At 53.1% G+C, this 27,664-nt stretch overlaps 1 protein-coding gene across 1 annotated transcript; it reads right to left on the reverse strand.

The window, feature by feature from the left end:
• Positions 1-4,256: 4,256 nt before the first annotated feature.
• LOC100907661 (glutamate receptor 3) lies at positions 4,257-26,363 on the reverse strand. Its single transcript, XM_029111422.1, has 16 exons — positions 26,255-26,363; positions 25,017-25,157; positions 21,239-21,598; positions 19,559-19,794; positions 19,320-19,459; positions 17,337-17,547; positions 16,595-16,822; positions 15,937-16,119; positions 15,613-15,733; positions 10,993-11,197; positions 9,372-9,519; positions 8,848-8,913; positions 6,857-7,130; positions 6,382-6,602; positions 5,466-5,546; positions 4,257-4,732 (listed from the first exon to the last, which is right to left on the reverse strand). The coding sequence occupies exons 1-16, from the start codon at positions 26,361-26,363 to the stop codon at positions 4,655-4,657; spliced, it is 2,802 nt and encodes a 933-aa protein (XP_028967255.1). The 3' UTR covers positions 4,257-4,654.
• Between the last annotated feature and the right edge of the window lie 1,301 nt (positions 26,364-27,664).

Raw genomic sequence — 27,664 nt, forward strand, 5'->3', positions numbered from 1 at the left:
TGATTAGCGGGTGATGCGAAGAGCGAGCGGGTATGGAGGACAGAAATGGAGACCGTGGGCGTTGCCGAGACACTTTCGTTCGTTCGCGCTTGCACGCTCACGTCCTTGTGCATGCTTTGATAGGCTCTCCTTCCGAAGCATCCAACGGACTAACGGGTATATTCCTCTCCTATTGTCTATCCGAGTTTGAGAAGCTCCTCAAGCCCTGAGTCCTTTCTCTTAGAAATCTCAGCCTATCTATCTTTCAGCTCGCGATGCTCCCCGGGTGGGAGCGCTCTCTCTTAGAGCAGCTTTCTCTCGTTTCGGCCCATCTCGTCCTTCGGTCCTTCTGCACGAACACTCAAGCAGGAGTGAAAAAGCGTATGGAGCAAAAGTTTTGACAAGCCAAGAGAAAAAGGCTCTTTTTCTTCGTACGGGACCCGTCTCTGCCTCTCGTGGTCTTCCCTCGCCTTTAGAACGGTCATTAGCCGTTCCTCTTCCCGCTGCCTGCCGCCGCCGTCGCTATCATCATCGTCCCGCAGTTCCTAGTTGCTGTTCCCCCTCTAAACCATCTAACGCCTTCACAACGATCCAGTTTTCTCCGCCCTGCTCCGACTCCTCATCCGATTCGTTTGGCCAGGGGCTTACTTACGACGCGGCTGACGATGTGATACAAGAGGATTAGAGTAACAACACTGTGTAAGACAAAACTCTTCTCCGCGGTCAGTCCCCTCAGTGCTCCTCCATGCCTCACCCGATCGGAGCTCATCTCTCGAGGCTCGATTTTTCTTCTTCCCAGAGCCATGATGCCTTAGACTCGCCTCAGCTAGACGTATCGAGATGGTCTCCGTATCGCCTAATGTTTAAACAAGAGGCCAACATCCGATTCCGACCTCGACAGCGGGTGTATCTCTTGCTCCGAGTTGACTGTCTCTCCTCGCCGTGAGCGGGCTAAGCGGTCAGAAATTCTTTAGGCGTTTCAACACCTGCAGATATCAGAGATATCGGAATTTCAATCGTCGTTCGACCCTTGAAATGGTTCCTCGCGACATCGGGCGGAATTCTTTGGATTCCCGGTGAACTTTTGCATTTTCTCACGCTTAATACGGAGGCGGGGTCCGTCGCGAACCTCGCGATGAGCCTCAAGCTTCATGGCATGTTCATCCCACTTGGCTCAGGAGGGCAAACGTTCGATTTCAGTCTGGTGAGGATATATCGAGTAGGTTGATTCCCGTCATCGAAGGACTCCAAGTGTCTCCTTGAAGCGATTTTTCCAGCGTCCGAAGAGCGCCAAATTGAGATTTTGTCGTCACACTGTCCCATGGGACGCAATTTCGAATTTCCATTCAAGACGAGCTTTCCCCCTGGATAGTCAACGCACGGCTCCTACAGAGCGTCATCGCCGCTTTCCAGGGCGCTAGGGCGGCAAACCTCATATTTCGGTCGCCGAGTCTCAAAGGCAGCAAACACGTAAGTATCGTGCGATCACCACTTCTGAAGGAATCTTAGCTCCGTTTGTCAGGCAACGGACCCGTCGTCGCCGCGGGACTGGGTACGTCTCCCAATCGACGAACTTGAAGAAGGCGTCGCGTTGTACGACTCCTAGAAGGCTCTGGAGCTGTGACCGGCTCTTACGCCTCATGGTTTCCCCTGGGTTTCGGGCCCGTTGGTCTACGCCATCATCAGCGAGAGCTTCTTCTGCGACTGCTCTGTCGCGATGGGAGGGGGCCTTGCATTGTGCACGCCTCTCTCCGCTATTGATCGTCCAAAAGCAAATCGCTTGCGCCAGCCGAATGGCCCCGAAGGTCATTATAGGATGCAATCGCTCGATTCCGCGGACTCTTCAAAACTTGAACGGAGAAGAGGCGACAGAGCCACACACAGAAGAGACTGGAATGGGAATCGACGAGAAGAGAGCTCCCAGGAAATCTGAAGTGGCGTTTGACAGATAACGGTCGTCGATATTTCCGACAAATGACCCGTGAAGAATCCTGTTGCGTGCCTCCACATCGTCGCCGTTGCCGTCGTCGAAGCGCAAACATTGAATTTTTATGGTTGCGTTCTCTCCTTGCCGTTTATTCCCATCCGAGCGTCTTCCGATCGGAGACGATCGTTGTCAAGTGACTCGCTCTTGTAATTCGAGCCCATCCTAGTGTGTCTGGAGTCTGGACTGAGGAATTCGTCTCCCGGTCTCCCCAGTCGGTGACGAAAACTCTGAGCGATTCCATCGCACTAATTCTGTCCTGTTTGGGATAGAACAGTCGGAACTCCCCGCCGGATCGGGGGGCGGCTTCGTGGGACGACAAAAGTCGGACCACGGATCGTTTTGTGGAAGCCAGTCCGTAGGAATCCGTCCTGGATTACATATATCCGGAGGGAGAGTTCAAGGAGGACCGCCCCCATGATGATCCCACCGAGCTAATCCGTGAGGCTCCGAGAGGCTGCGCAATATTCTAGTGACATGCTACTGTCATAAGAGCTCCTGAAAGCCACGACCATATTGTCGTTCAGTTTTTCCAATAGAGGCTTGAATGTTCCTTCAGATCAGAGAGAGCCCGTAGATCTTCCGTCATTGCAGGAGCGATCTCGAGGAAATCGTGGAAGTCCTCTGGCTCACGGTCACGAAGACTTGATCCGACCTGGTTTATTGAATCCAATGACTCGCGACCTTCGAAGAAATTCCTTCCCCCTGTCCGTCGAGGTAGCTCCGGAATACCGGCTCATTCGGGAATTCAGGATGTCAGAAACGGGGTTCAAGCGGCGCGGAGAGTCTTGCTCGCGAGGATATAAACGAGCTCCATCGGGTATCGAGTTACGATGCGTTGGTCGATGCGCGAAACTAATCGATTTACGCCTTCGAGCCTTGAAGAATCTTGATAGTTTCTAGAGAGGAGTTTCTATGTCTCGAAATATGCGTCAAGGGCGTTTGAAACTGCTCTCTGTATTCGGAAATCCATCGAATCGTTGGCTCCAAAAGTTCTCGGTTGCTCGTCAAGTGTTCCCGAGCCCGTTGAGTCAGCTGACGCATCGCATCAATTCAGCGTACGATTCGGGCCAGCGTGCTGAAACCCAATGAGGTACATACCCACATTGATTAGAGAAAACGTCCAGGCTGTCCAACGGAAGAAGCTTTATTTGCCTTAATTAGATCGAAGAGAAAAATCATCAGCCATTCACATGCTTCCCGCATTTAACAATTCTCAATCAGAGTCGATCTTTCGCGTATTTCCATACTTCCCAGAACTGTTCTCAGAATATGTACAGTATCACCATCTCCGTTCGTTATCGGCATAGAAAAATACAAAGCCCCGAAGCAAAGTCTGAGTGGAACGCTGATGTCGCCCCCACAAGAAAACAGAAGCTGGGCCAACGGTGAAGCGGACAAGTAGAATCGACGAGTAGGCTCATTCGATATCCGTCACTCAATCATTCGATGGTTCCGACTAGTTGTATGTCGCTATTCGCTTGATGGATGTTCCGCGATTGACCCATCGCTCGACCGACCGTCCTCGATGCTGTCGAACGGAAACATCCGGGATTGGTCGAACTATGCGCATTCTAATCGTAGAGTTGCTCCTACAAGGACTCTGACAAGCCCTGAGATCTCCGTTCTGACATGGTCATGACTTGGAACTCATGAGGATTCATTTTCTCCGACCCATAAGTGGTGAAAATCCTTTCCACGCCGTTGTGCTTCGTGTGCTCCTCCCGCTTTTCATTCAACTCGATGAATCCGGCATATTTCATTCATTGCGGCCACGAGCTGTCGGACTCGTTTTGAGTCCTGGCAATCGATTGCGTCGCTCGCTATGGAAATCTTGCTCTCGCTTCTGTTTTTTTAAACACTCGCGGGGGCAACCCTGTTCCTGAACAGATAAGCACGGAAATCACAAACATGCCGACATTCGTTCAAACAGTGTACGTATGTATATTAAAGCCGGGACGTTCCGAGAAGCAGGACGTAGTCAATTAAATTGACGAAAACAGCTGCTTCCTTTTTCCCCGTCTGCCATGCTCCTCCCCCGAAGCGAGGAATACGAATGGAGCAGCAGTCGAAGCTGGGACGCTTCGTCTCCGTATCCTTCATGCTCACTCAGTAGCGTCCGGGTCGCGCGAAATGAAACGATTTCCCCAGCAGAGCGTAGAGAACTCATCGGATCCGTTCAGAAAGCCCATTCCGCTCCGGTTGGGATCTGCGGGGCTGCGTTTTGAGAGAAACGAATCGTCTCTCGAGTACGTGCTCCGGAGATCAAGGAGACCCACAATAATGAAAAAGAAAACCAATACGAACCGATGACGACCGATGCCTATACAACACATCATGGTTTCCTGAGTTCGTTCTCATCTTATATACATGGAATCACAAGAGGGATGACCGTCCGATAGCTTTTCTGAGCCTGGATACTTTACGTCACCGGACGGTCATTGTCAGAAATTACGCGACGCTATACAGTGGATCCGTCACGATCATTGCTATCTAGGTGTTTCCACGACTCGCGGCACCATAATCAACATTCATTTATCTACATGGGACTGAAACATTGTAGAGGCTGAGGAGCTCCGTACATTATATGATGAGTGTAGGGCATGGTTCCTTCAGATACAGATGCCGCTGTTGAGCTTGCTATCATGTGTTCGTCCAACTCTGAACTGCTGGTGATGTAGCCTTTCAGCCTTAGACCATCATCCGGACCTGTTTTGGGGTCCCATTCACCATTTGTCCTTGGTTCAGGGTCAACTCTTCGTCGTTCCCCTGCAACAACATACTGACTCTGTGAGAATATGATTGCGGGGCTCAGAGGATCTACAGCCGCTTTCTCTGCGTTGCCTGCGCTGTATCCCGGCTCCGTCTGCGTGGGCGACAGTCTGCCCGGATATCCAAGGCAATGGATGGGCTTGCGTTTTTTTTCCCCAGCGGAAGTCTCACGCGCGGAGCCCATACGCGAAATGAGTAAGGAATTCTGCATTTCCGCTACAAAGAAACAAGGGTCTTCTGCTCAGAATACCAGGAAGCAACGTAGACCGCATACCGCGGAAGCAGCAGACGCCGCTGCCGATCCACAGACGGGAAACATCACAAATCTCGTGGTGCGGCCGTTGGGGAACAAAAATCATTCGGTATTATGGTCGCGATCTCGTAGGGCGAATTCACGAACAGAGTTCAGATCTCTGAGTGAACCGGAGAGCGTGTTCCTCTCGAGTTGATTCTTTCACTATGAGGACACGCTGATACCGGAGGCTTTCCCTTCCCGCTAACGTTGTACTCGTGAGGCTCCGCCCCGCGGGGAAGTCTCTGCGTCCAGTGCTAGATGGAAGTGTGCTTCATTTCTGCAGTCCATCAAATCAGCTGATTCCCTCCCGGGATGTCGATAAAGAAGCCGAGCGAAGACTGATAGAGTTAGCCTGTGTTCCACTACAACACGCCTAGAGGTCTACTTGAAGAGCAAAGAGAAGACCATTCATGAAAGAGGATACTTACTACTCACCAAGGCAGGATCGTTGGGCGTATACGGTCGGAGGCCTTGGTCCTGGTTTTTGTCCCACAGTGCCTTTTGTGCCGCGCTCGTCTGCAAAACGACACATTGCGATGTGGGGACGGCCTCGTATGTATGTATACGTACGTATGTAGCTTCCATCGCCGCTGAGCCAATCATGCATCACATTTTTCCCTTCGTGCAGCATTCCGTCCAAGCGCGCTGATCCCACACGAAGGCTGTTCAATATATGTACCACCACGTTGAGCTCTGACTGTCTATCCGAAGGCCAGAGCGACTCGCCGGCCCGGCGGCCGGAAGGGCCGAACGACCGACCGACCCACCGGCTGAACACCGCAGTCTGGCCGAGCGAACGGCGGGCCGTTTGTCCGACTGACTGACTGAGTGCTTTCGGGTGACAAACAGGCAGTCAATACCCGGACCTTGTTAACTGTTTGCACGTTCCACGTAACCCTTTGTGTGTGTGTCTTCTAGACTGGACGGAAGGTGCTGGTTCTAATCCCCGACCGTGCGGCAAAGCGTCATGTGGGACTGGCCGTGCGAACTGATTAGTCCATCGTCGACTAGCCCAGACGGTCAGAAGGTCCTGTCAGGCTGGCCGAGTTCAGACCATGTCTTGTTATTCACAGTGTACGGTGGGTTTAGGTGGGCAAACACGGCATCTGCCTAACAAGGCTCTCGATCTTTCTCTCTTGCCTGTCTACCTCCAGCTACATATATACGTACACCGAAACCCCCGGAACAAGAACAACAGCGGCAACAGGAGCGACAACGACGACAAGGGCAAGAGTGTCAACCACGGAGAACCTCCGTTGTTGTTGTCGTTGTTGTTACTAGACGGTATCATTACACGGTATCATAGGTCTGCGTAAGCGGTCATATAATGCCGAGCTACGAATCCCTCAGCCCGGGTTCTCACCTCAACTTTACTGCTGTTATCTTGTTTCGGCTTCACGAAGAATTCGATAGCTCCGAGGAGCAGCGAGAGCAGAAAGCCCCCGAGAACGAAGCCGAACAATCCCGCCACCGGAGAGACTTTCATCGGTGGAGGGGATTCTTCTTCGAGCTGATCCTGCATACAGCGCGAATCGCTATTCAGCCACTTGTCCCGCAGATCGGCGAGAATCCCTGGAACGTAAACAATAGAATTAGCTATGACACTTTGTCATGACAAGAAAACAAGCTCCTCAACGCCTGCCGGGGTCGGAGGACATTCAACGACGACCGATCGAGCTCGTGCGTCGTCGCAATTAGCAACTGATCCCAGTCGCTGCGGGATGATTCATTACTAACTTGTGAGAGGAGAGGAAAGAGTCAGAGACAAGAGCAGAGATCACTGAACGGCTACGGCCTCGCATGATTTTCCAGCTCGCGATACTAACCTGCCTCGCGTAGTCTTTCGATACCCTGGTTGAACATGTCGCGATACGGCGACATCTTCGGCATCATTATCGAGTACGGGGCGAAGTTGGGCGTCAAAACGTAGGCCCGCTTGGTGCAATCGTCGATGTAGGCGGCAACTTGCGATCGCAGTCCGAGGAAAGCGAAGTTGGTCGATACGGCATGAACACCGTCTTCCACCGAAGGAACCGCCCGACCTCGAGGACTACTGAGCATTCTCGAGTAGATGGTCGCAAACTCACCGGATCGTGGAGTCTGTGGAGACAACGAATGGCCATGTTAACTGCCCTCTCGAGGCCATTAAAACACAACTCTGGTTCGCAGGCAACCGCAGCCGCGCAAGCCGGCTGCGTCTTCGGAGGCAACATCCTACATTCTATACTCCATAGCTCCTGTTCATCGTAAAATGTTCGAGATCATGGAACGTATTTCTCCGTTGCCCGATCCCCCCAGCGCTCGGCCGCGTCTGATTCCCTAATCTCGGTCGTGATTGTTTTTCGTAGTTTGATTGTCGTTATCAAGCATACGCGCTTGAGCCGACTCGTTGTCGATGGTGCGTTCCCATGTAAACGACCCGAGCGGCAATCAAGCAAGCAAACAAACAAGGGCGCGCCCTTGCGAGCGTGGGCGCGCGCGGGCCGGAGCTAACCACCCCGCACGAGTTTATTCAAGAGGAAGCGATTTCGTTTTCCGGAACGGCCGCTTATTTGAAGAGCAATAAAGCTCTTTCGCGCTTGAGCTCACCGCGTGATAAAACCGAGCGATCCGGTGCCTGCTTTAGTCCATAAAGAACTCCGAGGGAAAGCAGAGCTACTTCGCCCTCGAGAACGAATTATTGTAGAATTGACTTATCGAGGCCGCCGTTCACTCACAGCGTCATGCTGTGAGCCATGGAGACGGTGCTTTATGGGAGAATGATTTTTGATGGGGATAGCACCTCTGAAGAAGAGTATCTGCCGGCCGGCCGCTTCATTAGAGCCGACGCGTAGCTTCCGACGTGTGGAAGGAATAGGAGGTCGGTCTGAGGCTCGTCCATACAACCACTGCACTCGGCACCCTTTATGAATACATGTACACTTCTCCCCGGTCGAGCGGCTGTATATGCCATGAGTTTATGGCCCTCCGATTTTAATGCCGAAGCCGATGCATAGCTTCATCAGTGAGGCCAAGTTCGCCGTTCGAACGACCGACGAGTCGGCCGTTCGGGAACTGATGTTATTATCATCTCTATCAAGAACGAACAAATTCACGGCTAGTCCCGATTCGGGAGGAGCCCTTGGTGGCGCCAAATGAAATATTCCCGAGAATTTCCGTCTTTCGCTTTTTACCCGTCGCATAGCAACCAACAATGTCAGGCTTTCGAGAGATGCTTGTACGAGTAATAAGATGTGGAATGTATTGCCGGCCAGAGATGTTCCCGAAAGGAATCGGGGTATGCGAGACGGGACCGGTCTAGGGGCGAAGAATCGATTGTCATGAAGGGGGCGAGGAGCGTTCTCCGAGATCCGAGCGAATATCCAGAAACACTTGCGGCCGGCAGAACCGGAAACTCGACTCCTGCTAAATGGGATCCGAAGCGAGAGCTTATCTCCAGAGAAAACATCGGGCCGACCCCGGTCGGTACGAGAACTTGTGGCGAGGCGTTCGCACATTCCGATAAGGTTGAACGAGTGCGTTCCGTCGAATATAACTGAACGCATCTCCATGTGTATAGAATACATGAATATTTTTATTCATGGCTCATTCTTTCATCGTTCCCCGGCCCTCGAGGTCGGAAGTTCTTCTGTGCATGTAACGGGTGCGGCTCGTTTAGGTCTCCGGGTGAGCGGGTGTGGAAGGCGGGAATCGGGGGAGCGGGCGGGTCGTCGCATCGCGGTCGAAACGGGGCTCGGGCGGAGCCTTGAGGGGAGAGAGCTGCAAACTATGAGAATACGGTCGACCCGGAAGAGAAGCGGATAGGGGAAACGCTTACCTTGAGAACTTTTCCCGGGACGACCTCACGAACAAAGCCCACGTCGATTGCGCCGGCGGCTGTGTCCTAGAAGAGAAGCGCGCCGACGCTCAAAAAATATATACGCGCCGCATTTTCGTTTCGTTCAAAATCGCGGTTATAAGAGCAGTAACGCCGCACGTTTTACGACCATTTTAGGAAGTATTTTCTGGTGCTTCTTGCCACGGATGTTCTTTCTGTCTCTACGCAGCTATAAATTCAGTCGTATGACCGCTTTAAGCGGAGTCTCGGCGACCAGAAACAGAATAGTGGAGATATGAGGGTGTGACTACTTCGGTATTTCGAGAGTAGCATGCGAGGGAGTCAGGAGTCTGGAAATATCGACAGTCGATCGGCGGCTCCGATTGTGTCGGGGAGACTTCTCATTTTGAGGGGCTGAACTTTCGAACGTCCAGCTCTCGTCGCTAACAGCGACGACTGTGAAGCAAAGGAGTACATTCTAACCTGTAAGTGCTTCTCGAAAAACCACTTGGAGGCTAACTGACCTGAACGAATCGTTTCACCGTAAAAACGTCCGCACCGAGTCCGAAAACCACGGTTTGAATAATGGCGACGAAAGCGGACACGTACAGCACGGTGATCATTGCCAGGAAAAACCACCATACCAGAAGAAGGAGCTTGCTCGCTCGGGACCTGAAACCGAATATCGTTCAATTCAGTCTATCGACCTCCGCTGAATCGTCATTCCTCGGAAAACAGGCGAGAACCGAGCTCTGTGGTAGATCTTGAGCCGTCCCGAGTCATCTTCTCGCCCGATGCTCTCGACAAGGACGAAATTATAAGACTCGTGGTACCTATTTGTCATTCGACTAATGCAGAGTGAGTCGATGATCTGGAAATCAGAGCTTTCCGTTGCCGACGGTTCCGGTGGGGCATCCCGCGATGAACCATACGAATGAATTCACCACCTAATGGTTCCGCATGCACTTATGAGTCTTCCGTCGTTAGGTCAAGAGCGGAGCGACCCTTCTTCCTCAGCTGCTCGGCTTGCCTGACGACCAGCAAGTCAGCGGAGTATATCGAATGAGAAGACGCTCCGGCGACCGGCGCCCTCTACCTATCTCCTCATACTAAATCAGGCCTGACCAATCTGATTCTGTATTTACATAGGGAATTGCTCGGTGGAGGCTCCGATTCTACTTCTTCCTTTCGTCGTCTGCGGTGGACACAATCCTCCAGAAGCGGAGCGTCTATCGCACTATCGCGGATGCCTGCGTCGTACTCGACAGATCGATTGTCTGATTGGATGCGGACCGCGAACGCTCGAATCCGGCCGCGTAACAAAATCATCGGGGGACTTTCAGCCACATCGTGACGTCACTTACGTCAACCGCTCCGGAGACCCTCGAACGCAAACCCGCAATCTGGACCTGATGACGGCGATGACGTCGAAAGTCAGCTGGACGATTTCCTCGGCCCGAAAATGGCCTCTCGACAAGTGCCAAGAGCTCAGTGGGCTCTCGGGACGCTAGCGGGCAAATGGTCGAACGGACGTCAAGGCGGATCGGTCTGACGAACAAAGAGGACTTTCACAGTGAGTGACCCGAGCGTTTTTTTTCGACGTTGTGAGCAACGATTTCGTATTGTACACTGATGCGGGGAATCGTCTCGGACCGATGGGTTTGAGATCCTCTTGTCTATCGATGCGTCATCTATCGCTGAACGCCGAGGTCCATTGGGGGCGGCGGTGGCTTTGGCGGTGCTCCTGCAGCGGTACCTTTGCGGCGAGTCAGAATTTCCAAGTGATCCAAATCTCCCGCTGGAGCAATCGGCCGTCGTCCACCAGCGGAGGAGCGAGCGCCGTCTGGCCACTCCCGGGAACCTCGAGTGGCGCCGAGAGGTGCCTACCAATGGTTCGCTGTGTCTCCCGACTGCCCGATATCCAGGGGGGGAGGGACAGAAAATAGGGGTCGGGTACAGAAGAAGCGTCAGCTTCCGCCGTATCCACGGAGAGCCAATGAGCGACTGAATAGCGGCTACGGCAGCGTTTATAATAGCTTCCACGCATGCATCCGACTCAGTCCGTATCGCTGAGGGCCTATATATCAACAGCGGCTACTGCTTTTAGTGCTATAAAATATACCGCTGTCATGGCCGACGGCGTACCTTCCCTGAGGTCCTGGACTCCGGCAAAGAAGCGAGCCCGCGGTAAGCCACACGATATTGCCAAAACCGTCGGCGTTCTCCTCGGATGTCGCCATCCTGTTCAGAAAATACGCGAGCACGACGAACGTTGAGTATATGCCGAGAATGCATAGCCACAGCTGCCATGAGAATATGTTGAAGAAAAACGCCATCAACGAAGGCCGACCTGCAATCAAAAGCCAAAATTCAATTCGAGTGCCGCGCGGCTCCACAACTTTCCCGAATATGACGCGTTCAGGGAAAAAGAATAAATGAGGATCATTCCTGATCCTTGATTCCTATCATCGTTCCTCCTCTTCTATTTTCGTTTCTTCCCGTTTCAAGTTGCAGACATATCGGGTTCTATCGGCCACGTCCCGATCCGGATCAACAGGGGCCACATTGTGCAAGTGTGTTCAAAAATAATCGAAGAGAGGGAAAACGTCGTCGGAAGGGTCTCGGCCGAGGTTCGGATTTCCGCTCCCGTGTCTGGGAAACAGAACATACATATGACGTGGATTCGGCGCTGAAAAGCAAAACAACCCATACATGGGCTATTGAAGAATAGCGAGACGAAGGGAGACACGTTCATTCGAAGCAAGAACACGGCGGCGGCGGCGGCGTCGTCGACCAGGGCGGCACCGAGGTCTTTTGAGACCTTTTTTTCTGTTTCACTTTTCCCACTCAGTTGATGTCTTCCGAGGGGCTTCGAAGAACTTTCGAACCGAACGAGGACGACGGCAGCTTCGTCTCCGGTCGCTGGCTGCTCCACCATTTCTGCGTCCTTTAAGCTCCTATGGGCGAACTCTGCCGGCGAGCAAAAGGATGTCTTCCCGATAAAGCAGCGAGCTCTCCCGAAACAAATACAGAGCTTTTCGTACGAAGAGGATTCGACAAGAAAGAAGCCGGTCGGGTCGCTTTCCTTTGTTTTCTCAAAATTTTTCTTTATTCGTTTGTTGCTCGTCCTCGTCGTCGAAAACAGAGAGGATTTCCATCTGGGCTTTCATGCGCCATATCTGCTCCTCCGGACTGTGAGTGTGTTGCATTCCAAGTGTAGTCCCATCGAATGCGAGTCGAGGAAGCTAGCGGAAGGGAGGATCGGGCATAGGGGCTGCATCAGTGGATGTGAACGCACACGGAGGAAACTACTCAGATTCGGACTGCATTGTCGGGTCTTTGGGTCTTGGCTCGCTCATTTTTCTCCCCTTCGGTAGATTCGCCCATCTTTCTGGAACGGGTCTACTGCGAAACTCTCTCCGCAATCTACTCCGGGCACCTGCGTAGATCCAGCATTCTGCGAAGGATTTCGTTACCTCCATTCGATCCCGACTCCACTGTCTGCGGTCTACCGCGGGGAGAACAACCGTCGTGCAGCATGACTCGGCAGCGCGGGAGCAGTCCGCCTGGAGCGCACATTCTCGGGAATGGCCTGAAGGTCTGATTGAGAGAAGATCTGACGCACCCGTCCGCAGCTCCTCATTCGCGACTTTTTTCTCGTCCGTCTCCAGGCCAACCCACGCATGCGGATGTTGAAGCCGTTCGGCATTCTGCGAGACCACTCGGTTCCGCCGACCCTCCGTTTCCCCTTGAGGGTCACACACGGGTACTCTCCATGGATTCCCTTCCGGGGCTCTCAGCTTCGACCTTATTCCACCGGTCTCTTCCTGTTGCGCTTATTCGTGAGAGTTCCGTGTCTCGAGTGACTCTGGATCTGACGTTGCGCCGCGTCACATGCTTGCCGCTTTCCCATGGTCGACTAGGCGTTCATCGACTTCCCTCGCTTTGGAAAAGATATACGTAGGTAGATGGAATCGATTCTTCAGCCGTAGCGGCGGACGATTCCCCGGAGGCAGGGACCTGGAACGCGTAGTTCGCATGCATCACCATAGCTGGTTTTGTTGGTGCCGGCTCGGCAGCCACTCAAACGCGCAAACATCGGGTGAATCTACGCTTTCTCTCCCAGGAAGGTGTCGCATCTGCATTTACATACGCTGCGAGGAAAAAAGGCAGCGCTTACCGCTCGCCCGTCTTGACGAAGCTCGACGCTTCAACGCCCCATTCCTCCGAGAAGTACGACCAAACGGTGAGCTCTCTCGTATGGTAACTGCCCCCGTCCTCCCCACCCCTGGGAAAAGTGTCTGAGAGGGAATCGCATCCGAAAAGTTGCCGCAACCTCCGTCGTTCGCACCTCTGCCACTCCTCAAAACGGCTGAATGACGCTAATTCGCTACAGGTGATACGGTATTCTCCTTCCGCTTTCTTACGCGGCTCCGCTTACGCCGCGTCGGAGCCGTGCCCGCGAGCTGGCGGGTGGTGAGAGAAATGTTTGAGACCGACGACGGTCCCCTCGCTCTACCCCTCTTTCTCCCGGGCTCCTTTCGTGCAGTTCGGGGTTGCTAACAAAGGGAGCTCCCGATTCAAAGGCGACCCGGTGAGCACGAGGAGCTCTGCGACCCGTCGAGCGACCGGGAAACTTCATGATCTGTGAGCGGATGCCAGAGCAAGAATGAGCGCACTGTCGGAATATCGACAGGATCTAAATCGCTCGAATATCATGTGTGTCTGACACCACCAGATCATCTGAAAAGATCCATTATTTGAAAGATCCATCCGAATGTGAGTGGACTACCTTAGAGGACCAGCAGCGAGAAAGGTCTAAAGCTCAAGATATTCCACGAGGCTCGTATATTTTTTCTCTCCTCGATGGAAACGGAAAAGTCCCCTCTTCCAACTTCGATAATGATCCCGCAGCTTGGCTACGGATGGCTCGCTTCTGAAGCTTTTCTCCTAGTCTTTTCCTTCCGCATTCTTTTTTCCCTACATGGGAGTCTGGCAAGACGGAAAGGGATTCTATCGCCAACTTTGACAATACTTTTCCCGCCGGGAATTCTTTGGCAATGAAAATGCGTCAGGCAGCGAACTTCGCGCGTCTGCTGGGTCGGCGTGCAACAAGTTTGAACGGGTAGAGCTTCTGTCAAATCATCAGGCCCGGCGTGGCTCTGTCCGTTCGTGACCGACAACCAACCAACAAGGGCTCATGGAGGCTTTTTGTCCATTCCGAATCATTATATCTGACCATAGATTCCCGATACTCGAAAGCCACAAGGAGAGTCAGCCGCAAAATGTTCCCGGGCAAAAGCGGCCATTCGAAAATAATGAGAACTCCTGACTGCGCCGTCTTCCATATCAGCAGAGCGGCACGATACCGACGAGAAGAGGACGTGATTGATGAAAGTTCGGTCTCTCGCTCAACGATGAACTCGACATACATTCATATCAAGCTTCCTTTCGTCGCAGCGAGGACCGCGGCGAGCCTTTGGCTGTGAGGAACGCCTTGTCTAGAACACTCTTATCAGCATGAGTTGACTGCCAGTTTCGGATAGAGTCAAAGAAATCTGTCTCCTAAGGGAGAGAGACAGGGGGGGCAAAAAACTCTGCACCCAATTCAATGCCCAGCCAGACGAGAATCTCCCAGCACGACACCCGACGGAAGACTTCTTCAAACTCTCGTCTCTGGGGCCTACTACGGTTCGCAGAAGAGAAACACAGCGACGGACGGCCGAAGCAGGAATGAGGAGTCCACAACATGCGCTCCGGATCCATCCCTACTTAGATTCGGCTAGAGCTCCGCTTCCAAGTCATATAGCTCGCCCTATGGACATGCGAGCCCACCGAGAAAAGGAGCCACGACGTATGGCCTCGTCATCTCTTGTTGTCGTTGTCGTCGTTATCCCGCTCGCTCCCTCGTTCCTCCGCCGGCAGGAAGCCGCCCGGCGAGAAGCACGCCAACTCGAAGCCCCAGGAGAACGAAGAACCCAGTGCCAAGGGCGAAGACCTATGCGACAAAAAGATACCGCCAACGATATAGAGAGGAACAGATAGAAGGAGCGCCGAGGGAAACAGATTGTGGCGCAAGTTCACAATTGCCAAGATGAAGTTGCCAATGCGGCCCACTCGCCGGCTCCTCTGCTTGTGTTCCACTGCTTGCTGCCGCTGACTATTCGCGACCCGATTCTTGCCCGTTCCCCGGCCGTTGAGTACTTTACGAATGGCGACGGAGAGAAAAGGGGCGAAGGCACAACGCAGGAAGTCGGTCGCTTCCTCCGCGAGAATTCAGAGCGTACGATGAGGAGACAATGGACCCCTGCGAGGCCAAACGCAGCAGCAGCAGCAAACGTCGTCGACGTTTCTCGAGCGCGTTGGCACACCCCGGGTACTCTCTCGCACTCTGTTGTCTTCCCACGCTCCTTTCTCCTCTTGGAAGGCTGACGGAGCGGCGAACGGAGAAAGTGACATGCCGACGGACCAAAGGACGGACAGACGACACGACGAGATAAATTTGCCCCTTCCGGTCCCATCATCAGCATCTTGTTGAACAGCCTCTGCTCACAACGGAGCGGTCGCTCCGTCCGGCTCTGTTCCTTTGAAGATCGGGTAGACTTGAGATAGCCGAGGGAGATTCTATTTTTCATGACGAGGTCGACTCCACTGAGTGAGTACCGGTCAACAAAGCACGACTGGATGTCTCACGAGCTGGAGGATATCCATTGCTCCTGCGCTCTAGTCGCTCGCTGCCTATGGAATCTCGTCCCGTCCACTAACCTGCATGTGACTTCCGCGACACCACTACGGCAAGATCGTCCATCAAGAAGGGTTGAGTATATTCGACGAATTGTTGTCTCTCCGCCGTCAGGGGGATGTCAGCGATGGCGATTTCCACTTTCTGGGAGCAGAGACGAGAATTCTTAGAACTATCGAACCTCTCTCGCCTTCTATCTATAAATGGAAGGGGCCAGATGCTCCGAGACTTGACGAGTTTATTTTGGAAATGTCAAAAGGAAATCTCGTGGGGGATCGAGTTGATTCCCAAGTCGCTTTCGGAAAGATGTTCGATAATCTAGCAAAAAGAACAACTCCGTAGCTTACCTTGTTTATAACTTCAGACATGAGACCACTCCACGAGCCGTTATCGGTTCGGCCGCCGGTGTGGGAGACAGCGTGGATTTTGTACGCAAACGGTACGACACTTGCCAGCGCCTCGAGCAGCTCGGGAATGAATCCGCTGTAGTCGGAGTCGCTGCCGCGTTCCAGCATAAGATACGGTGGACTCTGCGGACGACGTGTTTGAATATTAATCTACATATACATACATTCGGCTCGAGCACGGAAAGAAGAGCCGCGAGGAAAAGAGAGAGGCAAAAAGACAGACCGACTCCGCTCGAAATCCTGATATGACTCAGCTCGCCGTCCGGTAAAAAAAGAACGACCGGTACCTCTATTTTTACATTTCCGGCCGATCCGAGCTGGCGGCCGCCCGTTTGCCCATTTCCCTGTCAGTCTCTCTCGCACACGAGAAAAACCCAGGAACACCCCCTACAGGACTATGAGAACATCGTTCCTGCTCGGCCGGTTGGTCGGAGCAGGGCAGACAGGACAGCGGAACGCACGTTCCACCGTACGTATTTTACGGACGACAGCCTGCGCGAACTATTCACACATGCCGAAGACGACGTCGATGACGCTGGTCCTCATGCATGTTTATTAGGTGCCTGATTGAAGGGCGCGTAACATGTCCTCTACTCACCAGAACTCCGCCTACGGAAATTTCTTTTGCAGGTGTGATGGCTCCAGGAGCTTTGATCTGTGGGAGAGCTTCGGGCTTGTCGGTGAGGGTCAGGCCTTTTTTCGGGGACCAGCTCCCCAATTTCACATGGCCCAGATGGGAGCCGTGGATGACGCTGATGATGGGTTGGAGTCTGCTACCATCGGCGAGGAATTCGACCGGGCCCGTCTGACCTTCCGGCAGTTTCACCTGGGGGTACACGACGATTGTTTCACACGGACTGTCTCACGCGCACAGTAGCCAGATCGAATGAAGACGTCGGACTTCTCCAGAAACGGAGGAGAAATTGGTCAGTCGTGACCCCATCCTTGACTAAGGAAAGTTCATCGTGTCTCGGAGCGTATCTTCCGCCTTTATTTCCCCTTCGGCATCGATGCGTTTGTTCATCCGCCCTTGCGCCTCCACTTCGCTCGGATCCGGCCGAGCATCCATCTATCTCTATCCAGTCCCTGATTTGTGAATGTCTCGGGGTATGACTCCAGCTGCGCTGTTTTCAGCTGCATTGTGCCCTCGACCTGAAGGGAGATCAATGAGGAACTCCGGCAAACAACGAGTCTAGAAGTCACCCCGTGTTCTTTGCAGATGTCCGGGGCATCTGCAACGCTTGTCTAGTTGCTGCGAATAATTCAACCAGCGAAGGCCGTCGCCGCTAGTGCAGATGCCGGACCGGCTGCTACAGATGCTGGTGCACCTGCTGGCTCACCTGTTTGAGGAGGCCGGCCAGGTATTCGCCTTGTTCGAAGACACGTGACTGCTCCATACAACTGAAGCCCTTTCTCCCTTTGGAGTCATCGACAAGGTCGTTGTCGAGAAGATTGGGTTTGTCCTTGAGCGCTCGCTCGTAGTCCTTGAGCAGCGCGTTGACGGCGTCCAGGAACAGATAGCTCTCGGTTCCTTGGTTGTGGAATGACGTTCTGGATAGGGATGGATGAAAAGTTTCGGAATTAGAATTTATATCCGTGATAGCTCTCTCATTTTTTTGCATGATGTGATTCGCAGCGCCTTCAGGGTTTTTCCAGTCTGCTCGGCTCCCGTGGTCCTACTCCACGGGAATCACCCGAGATTCGGCAAGCGAAGAAACCCATATCGAGCCGTGTTCAACCCCGCAACGGGCGCTCTGAAAGCGCTCACAGTCTGACGCGCTCTCGACGGATGCCACCGAAAAGTCTTGCTACTCCTCGCTAGGGGTTCCCGGATACGCTTCAGAATCTGCGGCGTGCCATGGAAGCTCCCTGAATTCTAATCCAGTGCATGGACGTCGCGCCGCTCAGGGCTATCTGGAACGAAGTTCCAATCCATACGGCGAGCTGCAGGAGAGGTTCAACGCGTGGACTCGTCCATTTACGTGGAGCAGGCATCCAATCTCAAGCCCGACTCTCCACGCAACTGAATTCGCAAGTCCGTCGGCTCGCCCGTGAACGTCCGAGTGACATGCTTACGAAATGCTGCTGGCCCGAGCCAAAGGAGGAATTGAAAGGAGCACTAACGAGTCGAGCGACCATCGAGTCCCACGTCGGTCTGTGATAGGAGGTTCGGGAGGAATAGGAGCGACGGATACCGCCATGAAAGAGTATGGAACCTAAAAAAGAGCGGAGCAGCACCGCGAACACGGAGTATCGGAAGATTCCCGCAAATTCCCCGTGAGAGCGGACGAGACAATGCCAAATATGACGTAGGTCCGCGTGACCAGGCCGCCTGGATCTGTTCCTTGCCAAGAGCTCATTGGGAGGTACAGCAATCAAATCTGCATCGCGGACCAATGCTCGCAAGCTGCTGCACTTCACAGAAACAGGGTGCGGAGTCGTCTTCGCGACAACCGTCGCAAATGTTCGTCCCCACGGGACGTATTTAGGGTGGAATCAAAGCAGGGAGCCTTGTTTTCCGTAGGCTGTCGCAGCTGGGGGTCAGAAAGCCATTCGGAGAGGGTCTCCGAGGAGAATAAGTGTACTCGCTCGCCAGGTGGAATTTAGCACTTAGTATTCCGAAGAATCACCCGTTGACATCAGTCGCGAATTCCAGACGTGCGTCACCTAAGTACCTTCGAGCCTAAATTGAGGGAGAAGCCCGGCGAGCACCCACACCGGAATGGATCGCTCCGACATGTGGGTTGAAGAGCAAACGGATCACGAAGTGCACGGATTCCCGACTCGGTGTTCCGTGAACTGCGACGGGATACGGCCTACCGAAGCGTAAGAGTTCGTTCCAGCTGATTAGTCTGACGATGGGAATTTCTCGCACAGACCTCGATGCATGAGGAAAGGCTCAATCGAATGACGCGCGAGCTCACTGCCGGAAATGCTCGCCGTATCATGGAATTTTCGGAACTTTACCGCAGCAATGCGAAGAATTGGGTAGGTATTTATGCTCATGGAGCAGCGAAAGTTCTGGGTGGCACTTCGCTCGCGATCCTCTTTGTGTTCCCTTTCCCGAGCTCCTGCGAGAGACTGCCTCGGCATTCGCTGTGACTTGTTCGAGTGTTATCGGTCTCGAGGAGAAACAATGCTTCAATTTCCCTCTGTAGTTCATTTTCACAAACAGGTTCAGAGTAACGCCTCTCGGCAACGAAGAACTCATTGTTCTTGTTCCTCATGGGAACGCGCAAGTGTGACTTCGGTCGAATACTGGAAGTTTGCTGTCATGAAAACAAGTGAACAAACAGAGCGGAAAGCCCGCATACTTCACTCACCTATAGTTTGGATTCTGCATCATCTGCTTCTGAAAGCGAGTGACATGCGGGAGCTCCGAGTCCACTAGCCGGAAGGCGGTCACATTGAGACTGCTTCCGGCATCACGGAATCGGATGTACTGCCAAAAGTCGTCCGTAACCTGCAGAATACCAATTCGCAATTTAAGCTCATCATCGAGTACGCGTCCGCCCGGAGCTCACTCGAGGGGCTCATCGAGCCTAATCCGAAATATACTCACCAGGTTAGCGAGCATGAATTGAATCTTGAGGTTCTTGAAGCTCTTCACCTCACCGATCATTCCTGACAGCACAGTCTTCACCAGACTGAGCTTATTGACATTCAGCACGATCTTCTCGATGCTGTCAGGTCGCAATCGACCCAATGACGAAAGTTCCAATACTGCATCGCTGGCTTCCGCTTCTGTTTTGACCCTCATCGTCATCGAGATCTTCACTCCAGAGTTCTGTATCGCCTCTGCGGATTATCGGATGAGCATTAGAAAAGACGGGGCGAACGCGTTGGTGGACGAGAGGGAGAAAAAATGGAAGGACCATTAGAACACAAATCATTCGCATGTGCGAGACAGAGGTGTACTTTGTCGGGCGCGCTGGTCGGGCGATTCCGCCAGATGTTATGGTTGGATTGTGCGTAGGAAGAATATGCCACACTCAAGCCTGCCTGCCAGCCACCCAGCCAGCCAACAGCTAAGCCCGTCGAGCCCGAACGCAGAAACGGGGCAATTCGTAGCTCTCGACGTAGGAAACCTGGACGAACTCGGGCCGCAGAGCTTCGGGTGAGACGGGAAGGAGCGCGTTAAGGAGGCAATGTCAGCACGTAGTCCACGTCGAGCTAGAGTATCCACCCTCCACGGCCGACTGCGACCATGATGGCAGTGAGACAAGGGCAGATTGGGAGTAGAACGAAGATTTTCAGGAAGCGTCCGCCGACCAGAAACCCTTGTACGCCGTCTCCTGCTCTCATTCGGATCATTGTTCTCCGAAGTTCCGAATAATCGCTTTGACTCCGCTCGCTCCTACCAGAATCTCGAGCGAAAGAGCGATGCAAACGAGCCGTGGAGACAAGCGACAGCCTAGAGGATAATCACGGGCTGGAGAAGGTCGAGATAGAAGAGGATCTAGGCCGGAGACGAAAATGGTACGTTCAGGACTACGCACAACCGACCGTAAGACAATCTACCGACGACGAGGAGAACAACGACAACCGGAAGAAAAGCAGCGGCGAATCTGCTCAGCCCAAAAAAAAGAGAATAGAAGAGAAGTCGGTCAGCCAACTTATGGGCTCCGGAGTGGAGAAGTCTTCGTCAAAGTGAGCACAAAAATCACTTCCTTCCACTTAATCGCCATTTCAGTCACGTCTTGCCGAATCCGCTCTCTGTTCAATTCGCGTTGGAGCACCGCTGGCACTCTTGCGCCCCTCGTATCCTCTTTTCTCGCGCTCGTTCCCCTGCATTTCCTTTTCCCTGCTGGCTATACCGTTCCTCGTCCTGTTTCATAGCGTTTAACGAGCGGCTTTTCTCTGCTCCAACGAGCAGCAGCTGGAGAGAAAAAATAAAGCGACCGCAAACAAAAAGCAATTCACCGTCGAATGCGGTGATTTCTACACTTAGTTCAAGATATCACGTAGGGGTTATTCATCATCCGAGAGTTCAACAATTCTGAGCCGATACCGGTACGGAGCGACGAACAGATGTTTTTGATGTGAGAAGCACAGCGACGACGTTCCCTGAGCATCTCGTCTCATTGACCGGTCTTTCAGGCTCACTCATTCAGAAGCAAAGGATCGCGATGGAGCCTCATACATAAGGCTGCTATCGCTTGCTTGTTTGTTTGTCTCTCGCTTTTCCCGAGGGAGTCATCGCGGACTCTGACCCTTATGAGTCGATGAGCTGTTCACTTACCCAAAATATCTGGTGATGCCAGATCGTCGAAAATGTAGGCAACCTGCTGCCATTTGTAACGCCGTAACAGCGACGCAACGGTGTCGGAGAGAGGAACGTACGTACTAATGCCGAACTCGGACGTCGATGCGGCAGTCGTCGACGAGGCCGAGAGCGAGTTTGAACTCGAGGGCGATGACAGGGACGAGGCGGATGACGACGATGATGACGATGAACTTGACGAAGTTAGAGAAATCAGCTGACTGCTGACGAGAGGAATGTGATAATGGGACGAGAAAGAAGTGAGCATTTCGCGGATCACCGCCGGCGAGCCCGGTGGTATGACGAACGCCAGCGCGCCTTCCCTCATCAGTTGACAGACTGCAAAGAAAGAAAAATAGACGACATTACGGTCACAGGGAAAAGAATCGGCTGATAGCAGGTTCTGTCTGTCATTGGAGTTGCGTTCACTCTATCCATGGCCTGGCGTTCGGGCGGACGAGCTGTCGTTGGTTCCTTCCCTCGCCCGCCCGGTCAGTCAGTCGGGCAGCCGGTTCCTTGCATGGTTACCCTGACATTGTTGGACACTTTGCCTGACAGCCTGTTACTCGTGTGACGAATGCGGGGAAAGAGAGTTGACACGAGGTGATAAACTTCGGAGCAAAGCAGCAATTCAAGATGATGCATGCGAGCAGGAATGACTTCCAGCAGAATGACTCTCAACTAGATTTCAGAGCACTCGGAGCTCGGGAATCAGTGCTCGAGCTCTGAAGGCTCATCGTCGAACCTTGGAAGCGCGGGCTCTCGAGGTCGCGTCCCATCGCACGTTCAGAGAATATTTGACAGCAAGAAGCACGACAATGGTATGATACGATCGAAATATGTAGCTACACGTGTTTACGCACGGTAGATATGATACCAGTGCCTCGAGAGTGGTCGAGATGAACGTATTGTGAGGGATTTGTAAGGGATTCTCTAAAACCTAATTATCTTTCCGCTTCCACAGCACGCATTCGGCGAGAATCATCGGAATCTATCGATTGATGACGAGGGAGAGTTTCACATGTGATTCTTATTGCGATATTGTCAGGGGGTGGTGCTCCCATCCGGTGCATATTTATCGTCGTCCAGAGTTGCTTCCAAGTCTCGAAAACTCGAGCTTGCATCTCGAATAATTTTATCCAGACCATCTCTGTGGGCGTTGCCATATTAAACTGATGATGAAGAACCTCGTAACTCATAATATTCCACAGAAGAAGTCCGCTCTCGGAATTCCCCAAAACTTTTGCCAAATGATAGCGCCCGCCCTCTACTATCTGAGCTCTGCGTTTGGCCGTATGGTGTTAGCGTCGAATGATCACATCCTCTCTTACTCATGTTATGCCTCAATCGATGATCCGGGTCTGGATGATTTTTCCCAGATGGAGACGTGGGCTCGCAAATTTCCTTCCTCGGGACGAGCTCGGACGGGGAGAAATTAAAGACACGATGTGAGTTTTGCCGTCGAGTTGAGGAGTCGAATTAGCTCTGACCCCGGCGACGAAATAGACGAATAGGGAGAAGCCGACAGCCGAACAAACAAACGAACAGACAAAGCAATCAGCAGTTTGTGTGATGAAACCGGGGGGTACTTAGCCGAGCCGAGTTGGGCGTCGTAACGATTAACTTTTTTGGTAGAAATTACCATTTGCTCTGACTCTCGTTCCGTGTCGTCTCGGTAGGGATTCTCGGTGGGGGCCCCGGTGGGGGTCCCCGGTAGGGGTTCCTGGTACGCTAGGGGTCCGGTGGGGGTCTCCGGTAGGAGTCTCCGGTAGGAGTTCCCGGTAGGAACACTCGTCGAGGATGGTAGTCGTCGTTGATGCCGGCGTCGCTTCGCAGTGGTAGTAGGTCGCATCGTTGGCGGCGGCAATGACAACAGCGCTTGTAGCTGTTTTCGGTCTGAGTCGCTCACAAGTCTCCTTTCGGCATAGCGTTTTCAGCCACTAGACAAAGCTCGCAACGACGGCAGTTAAGCTGATTAGATCGTTGAATCGTTCTTCCAGCTCGAAGCTCGTTGGGTCCCCGCTAGCGGAGTCTAGGAAAGCCTCCATGATGACGGTCGTCGATTTGTCGACCCGACGAAATACGATGACCATGAGCGGATCCGGGCGTGGGCAACATTCGAACGCAGCGAGCAAAGATAGCTTTCTCGCTTTTCTTTGTCCCGTTGTGGTCCATTGAATCCCGTTCACTTCCGGCTCAACTTCCGGTGAGGTGTTGCGGCGGCGGCGGCCTTCCAACGGTCACCTCGCTCGGCCTCTCTACGTGTACGGCCTGTTCGGAGCCCGGCGTGGCTGGCGACCGCTACAGCATGGCCTGCTGGCCAGTTGGCAAGCGTTCAGAGCACTCTCGATCACCCGCTGGTGGTCTGTGAGCCGATACATCGCAAACCTTACGAGAACTGCAACAGGGCCATCGGGGCCATGGAGGAGTCTCGCCAAATCAAAGCGCCTGAGGATCGGTTTCTTCATTCGATGGAGGTCTAGCCCGGTCCCTGATTGGATGCGGGATTTCGGAGCGCGCCGATTCAGGATACAATTTATCGCCTTAAGGATCACTCGCTGAACTACGATTTGAAATTTACGGAAGACGGCTCTATAAATTATCACTCCAGATGGCTCGACATAATCGAGTTGCTCAGCGCGTGGTTGGAGGCAGCTTTGGGCCGGCTACCAGGTAGATCCGGAAATCGGCTCCGAACAGCCGCACCTGAACACGAGATCGATTACTTCGAGGAATTTTTTTCGAATGAGCCTTTCAACAGGAGAATCGAACGGGAAACTCCGAATGAGGATTATGAAAGCAGAGCGCTCTGGCTTCCTTTCTGGGAATCAACGAGGAATCCGGTCTTCCCTCGGGCTGTACCTCGAATCCTTCCCGACTTCATCGACGCGTAAGAGGATATGTATCCGTCGTTGCCTTTCGCGAGTAATACCGAGTATTCTCCGTCGTCGAGCGGGAAATCCGTATTCATCCTATGGTTTCGCCGTGTTCAGATGCTGCAGATGAGCAATTCGTTGTTTTGCAGATGGCTGGCCATCCTGCTGATCAGATCTGAACAAAAAGCTCATCGCCTGGCTTTCATCGTTAATCGTCTCTGATTCTCTCTGCTGGCTCTTGTGGTGATCCATCGAATTCATCAGTCAAGATCAGTCGGGATCGTCGAGCCTGGAGCGTTGTTTTCGCTTATCAACTCCAGGAGGCTGTTCCGTCCGCACTAAGGACGTCAGAGAAGGTCCTTTCAGCGATTCGTTCATTTCTCTCTGCCGGCTTGTTGAACAGCGGGCGCCTCCACTTGATCAAAGTAAGCTTTTCCCTCGTTTTCTGCTCCACGTCCTCTCGCGGCTATTTATTGGCTAGCTGGATAGACAGACAGATAGATGCTTTTGTCTGCGTTCGTGTGTGTGCGTGAGCGGCGATGTGATTAGCGGAGCGAGTGGGTTCGAATCATTTTATCGGGGTACGTTTCCCTCTATCTCAAACTATGAGCTCCTTCTCTGCTAACAAATAAAGTTAAGACCCTTGCGTGCCGACTGACCGACCGACTGAGCGAGCGAGCAAGCGACCGACGCCGACGGCCCACTAGCCCGTCCGACCCCGACGGCCGGATCTTTCGGTGGATCTGTTTTCTGCCGAGAGTGTCTTACCGAAGACGCAACTCATCGACTATACGATTATTGCATCGTTCTCTCTCGCCACCTGGAGCTGCCCAGATAGAAATGACTGGGTCCTGTCTTTTATCCCGATTCCGAATACTGACCTGCCGTGACTATTTGCAAATGATCGGCTCTGGAGAGTTTCTTGACGATCATATCCACCTCCATGATTTTACTGTCGAAGTTCTTGAGGGCGTACTTGATGATTCCTTCTGTGACCTCTTGTTTTGGCAGTAGGATAGTTCCTGCAATGAGACATTCAACAGCAATAATTAGACGACCGGAGCAGGAGCGAATAATTCAACATCGGATCACTCAATAGATTGGAAGCACGTCGCCATGATGATCGTAAACTCGATGAGACAGATCTGGAACGTGACTTATAAAGTTTGAGAGCGTTGTGCAATGCATCGTTCGACCGACCAGCTGGGACCGCCGGACGCCATAGAAACTTCTCCCCGCCGGACGATGATAACCGATAAGCTTGAAGGAACATCAATAACTAAACAGCACAGTCTCCGCCGACCACTGGGGGCCTGAGTCGCGGATTCTAGTGGTCCGCTTTGTCTGAGACCATCATTATGTGTTGATACAATAGATGATTTAGAGCGTCTGCTAGTGTGGTCATTGTAGCCGCGTCGGTTCTGCGGGCGGGGATGACAGACCTTGGTGGTGGGGGTAGAGGGTGGACGTGGGGACGGAGGCTAACAGGAGAGAACGACGGGCTTCGCTGTATGGTTAAAAGAGGCACATTACCGGCTGAACAAACGCTCCGCTCCCAGTTGGACCCCAGGTGAGTGAATGCAGAAGGGAGTGAGCAGAGCCTCATCATCATCATTTCAGGAACTTGGATCCTGCTGCTCGTACGATTCAGCCCTCGAGAGCGGCCAACTAGCCAACGGACCGGTCAGAAGCACCTCCGCGGTCGTGGTCGCCTCAGATAAAGCCGTGCAGAGACGATGGGACCGAGGTGGAAGAGAGCTCTTTCTGCGTCGCCGTCTTTTCAAACCGAGTTGCCTCCGACGATCTCCCTCCACCCCTCCCCCCTTCTTGCTTCCGAAAAATCGCAAACCTTAGCTTGAACTCATGCCCCACAGCCGGCTATCTCGCGCCTATTCCCAGGCTCCCTCCTCCCGGGGTCCCCTGCCGCCAGACCCGCTATTCCGCTTCAACGTTGTCCTGCCGTATACTTCGCTTCGCCCCCCCCTCTCCGTCCCCCTCGACGTCTTGACCCCCATTATCATTTTGTCCACTCCAGCGTGCTTCTCATTATGCTCTGGCTCCCGTATTCCTCTGAGCCGCTGGAGCTCCTCTATGGTCCTGCTCCTCCCATATTCCTCACTTGTACCTCTGCATCGTTGACGATCCTGCAGAAGTACCTTCACCGTACTCCAGCGTTTCCCTTTGCCGTATTTCGGCGTTCCTTTATTGTCGTCCGCTGCGTCTCTCATTATGTATTTCCCCATTCTCTCGCTCGGGCGAAGCATCCTCTTGCGACCCCCGCCCCCCACAAGTGTCCCAAGATATCCATCCAAACGTCGTTCTCCTGGCGCAGTAGTCGTTCCCCGCCATGTGTCGTTCGTTATCCCGCTCCTTCTTCCAGAACCCTCTCTTCGCCTCTTCTCTCTCCTATTTAGCCGGTTTGTCGCCCACCGGTTCTTCTGAAAGGAGCGTAGCACCCTCTGAAGGGCCGTTTCGTGATTTGTTCTCCCGAGTAGTCCATCCTCCTCTGCTCGTCCGTTGGTCGGTTGGTTTCTCGCCTGGTAGGTGGTCAGGCGGCAGCTGAAGAGCTAGCTCAGACAAACCTCAGTTTTCCAGTTGTCCGTCTTGGCCGCTCTCGCGAAACTTTTGTCTTGTTCGAAGCATCGATGTGCGTCGCAAATGAGCTTCGTTGAGGGCAGACTGACTCGGAGGAGATCGTTTCTGGGAGGCTCTTTCACGTTTGCTCCTTGTCTCATCGGATGGTATCATTTGCCGCCTCGTTTCTCATCTTTTCTCAAAAAGCAAACGTGAGAGATGTGTCCCTTCGCCGCGGCTCCTGGGGAGCAATTTCTCGCAGACAACCGGACGAAAGAACCCGACGAAAGCGGTCGCAAACCCACTGATCGAGCGTCCGAGTCAAGGAAGGCAGCGATGAGCCAGCCAGCCAGCCAACCGAGCGAGCGACCAGCCAACAAACAGTATAAAAGTTATTGGGCTCCAGCGCAGCGTCGACTGCCTTTGACATTTGACAACAAATGACCGAACATTTTACGGCACGATGACGCTGAAGGGCCCCCGTCCTCTCCTTCCCCGCTCCCTCCGCTCAAGCACGTTTACTTTCCAACTCAACGAAACTGCTTAAGACCGGCAACGGCCATCATTTATAATTTGATGCGGACTGTGGGCTCAAGCGTCGTCCGGAGGAAGGTAACGATGAATTGGACGGGAGTCCGCTGAGAAATGGACAACGAATCGGAACCGCTGGCAACGTGAGGAGACCGCTGCATGTCAGACAGCATGTTACTCGGCCTTGAGCGACTTTTTCGAACGGGAGCAGTTCAACAGCCCCCGTTTGCTGAAAGAATAGAGTGCTCGATCTAGAATGGGGCTCCATTGATTCGGAGGGGTTCCCGAGTGGAAGAACGGAAGTCTTTTCCGAAAGAAGGAAGTTCAGCCGTTCGGAAAGAAACTGTAGCAACCTCCGAACCGACGGAAACATGATGCGACACGTGAATGCAAACAGTTGGTCAAGTAGGCGACGAACGTGACG

Source organism: Galendromus occidentalis, unplaced genomic scaffold, assembly GCF_000255335.2.
Source record: "Galendromus occidentalis unplaced genomic scaffold, Mocc_1.1 scf7180000077440, whole genome shotgun sequence".
Lineage (NCBI taxonomy): Eukaryota > Metazoa > Arthropoda > Arachnida > Mesostigmata > Phytoseiidae > Galendromus > Galendromus occidentalis.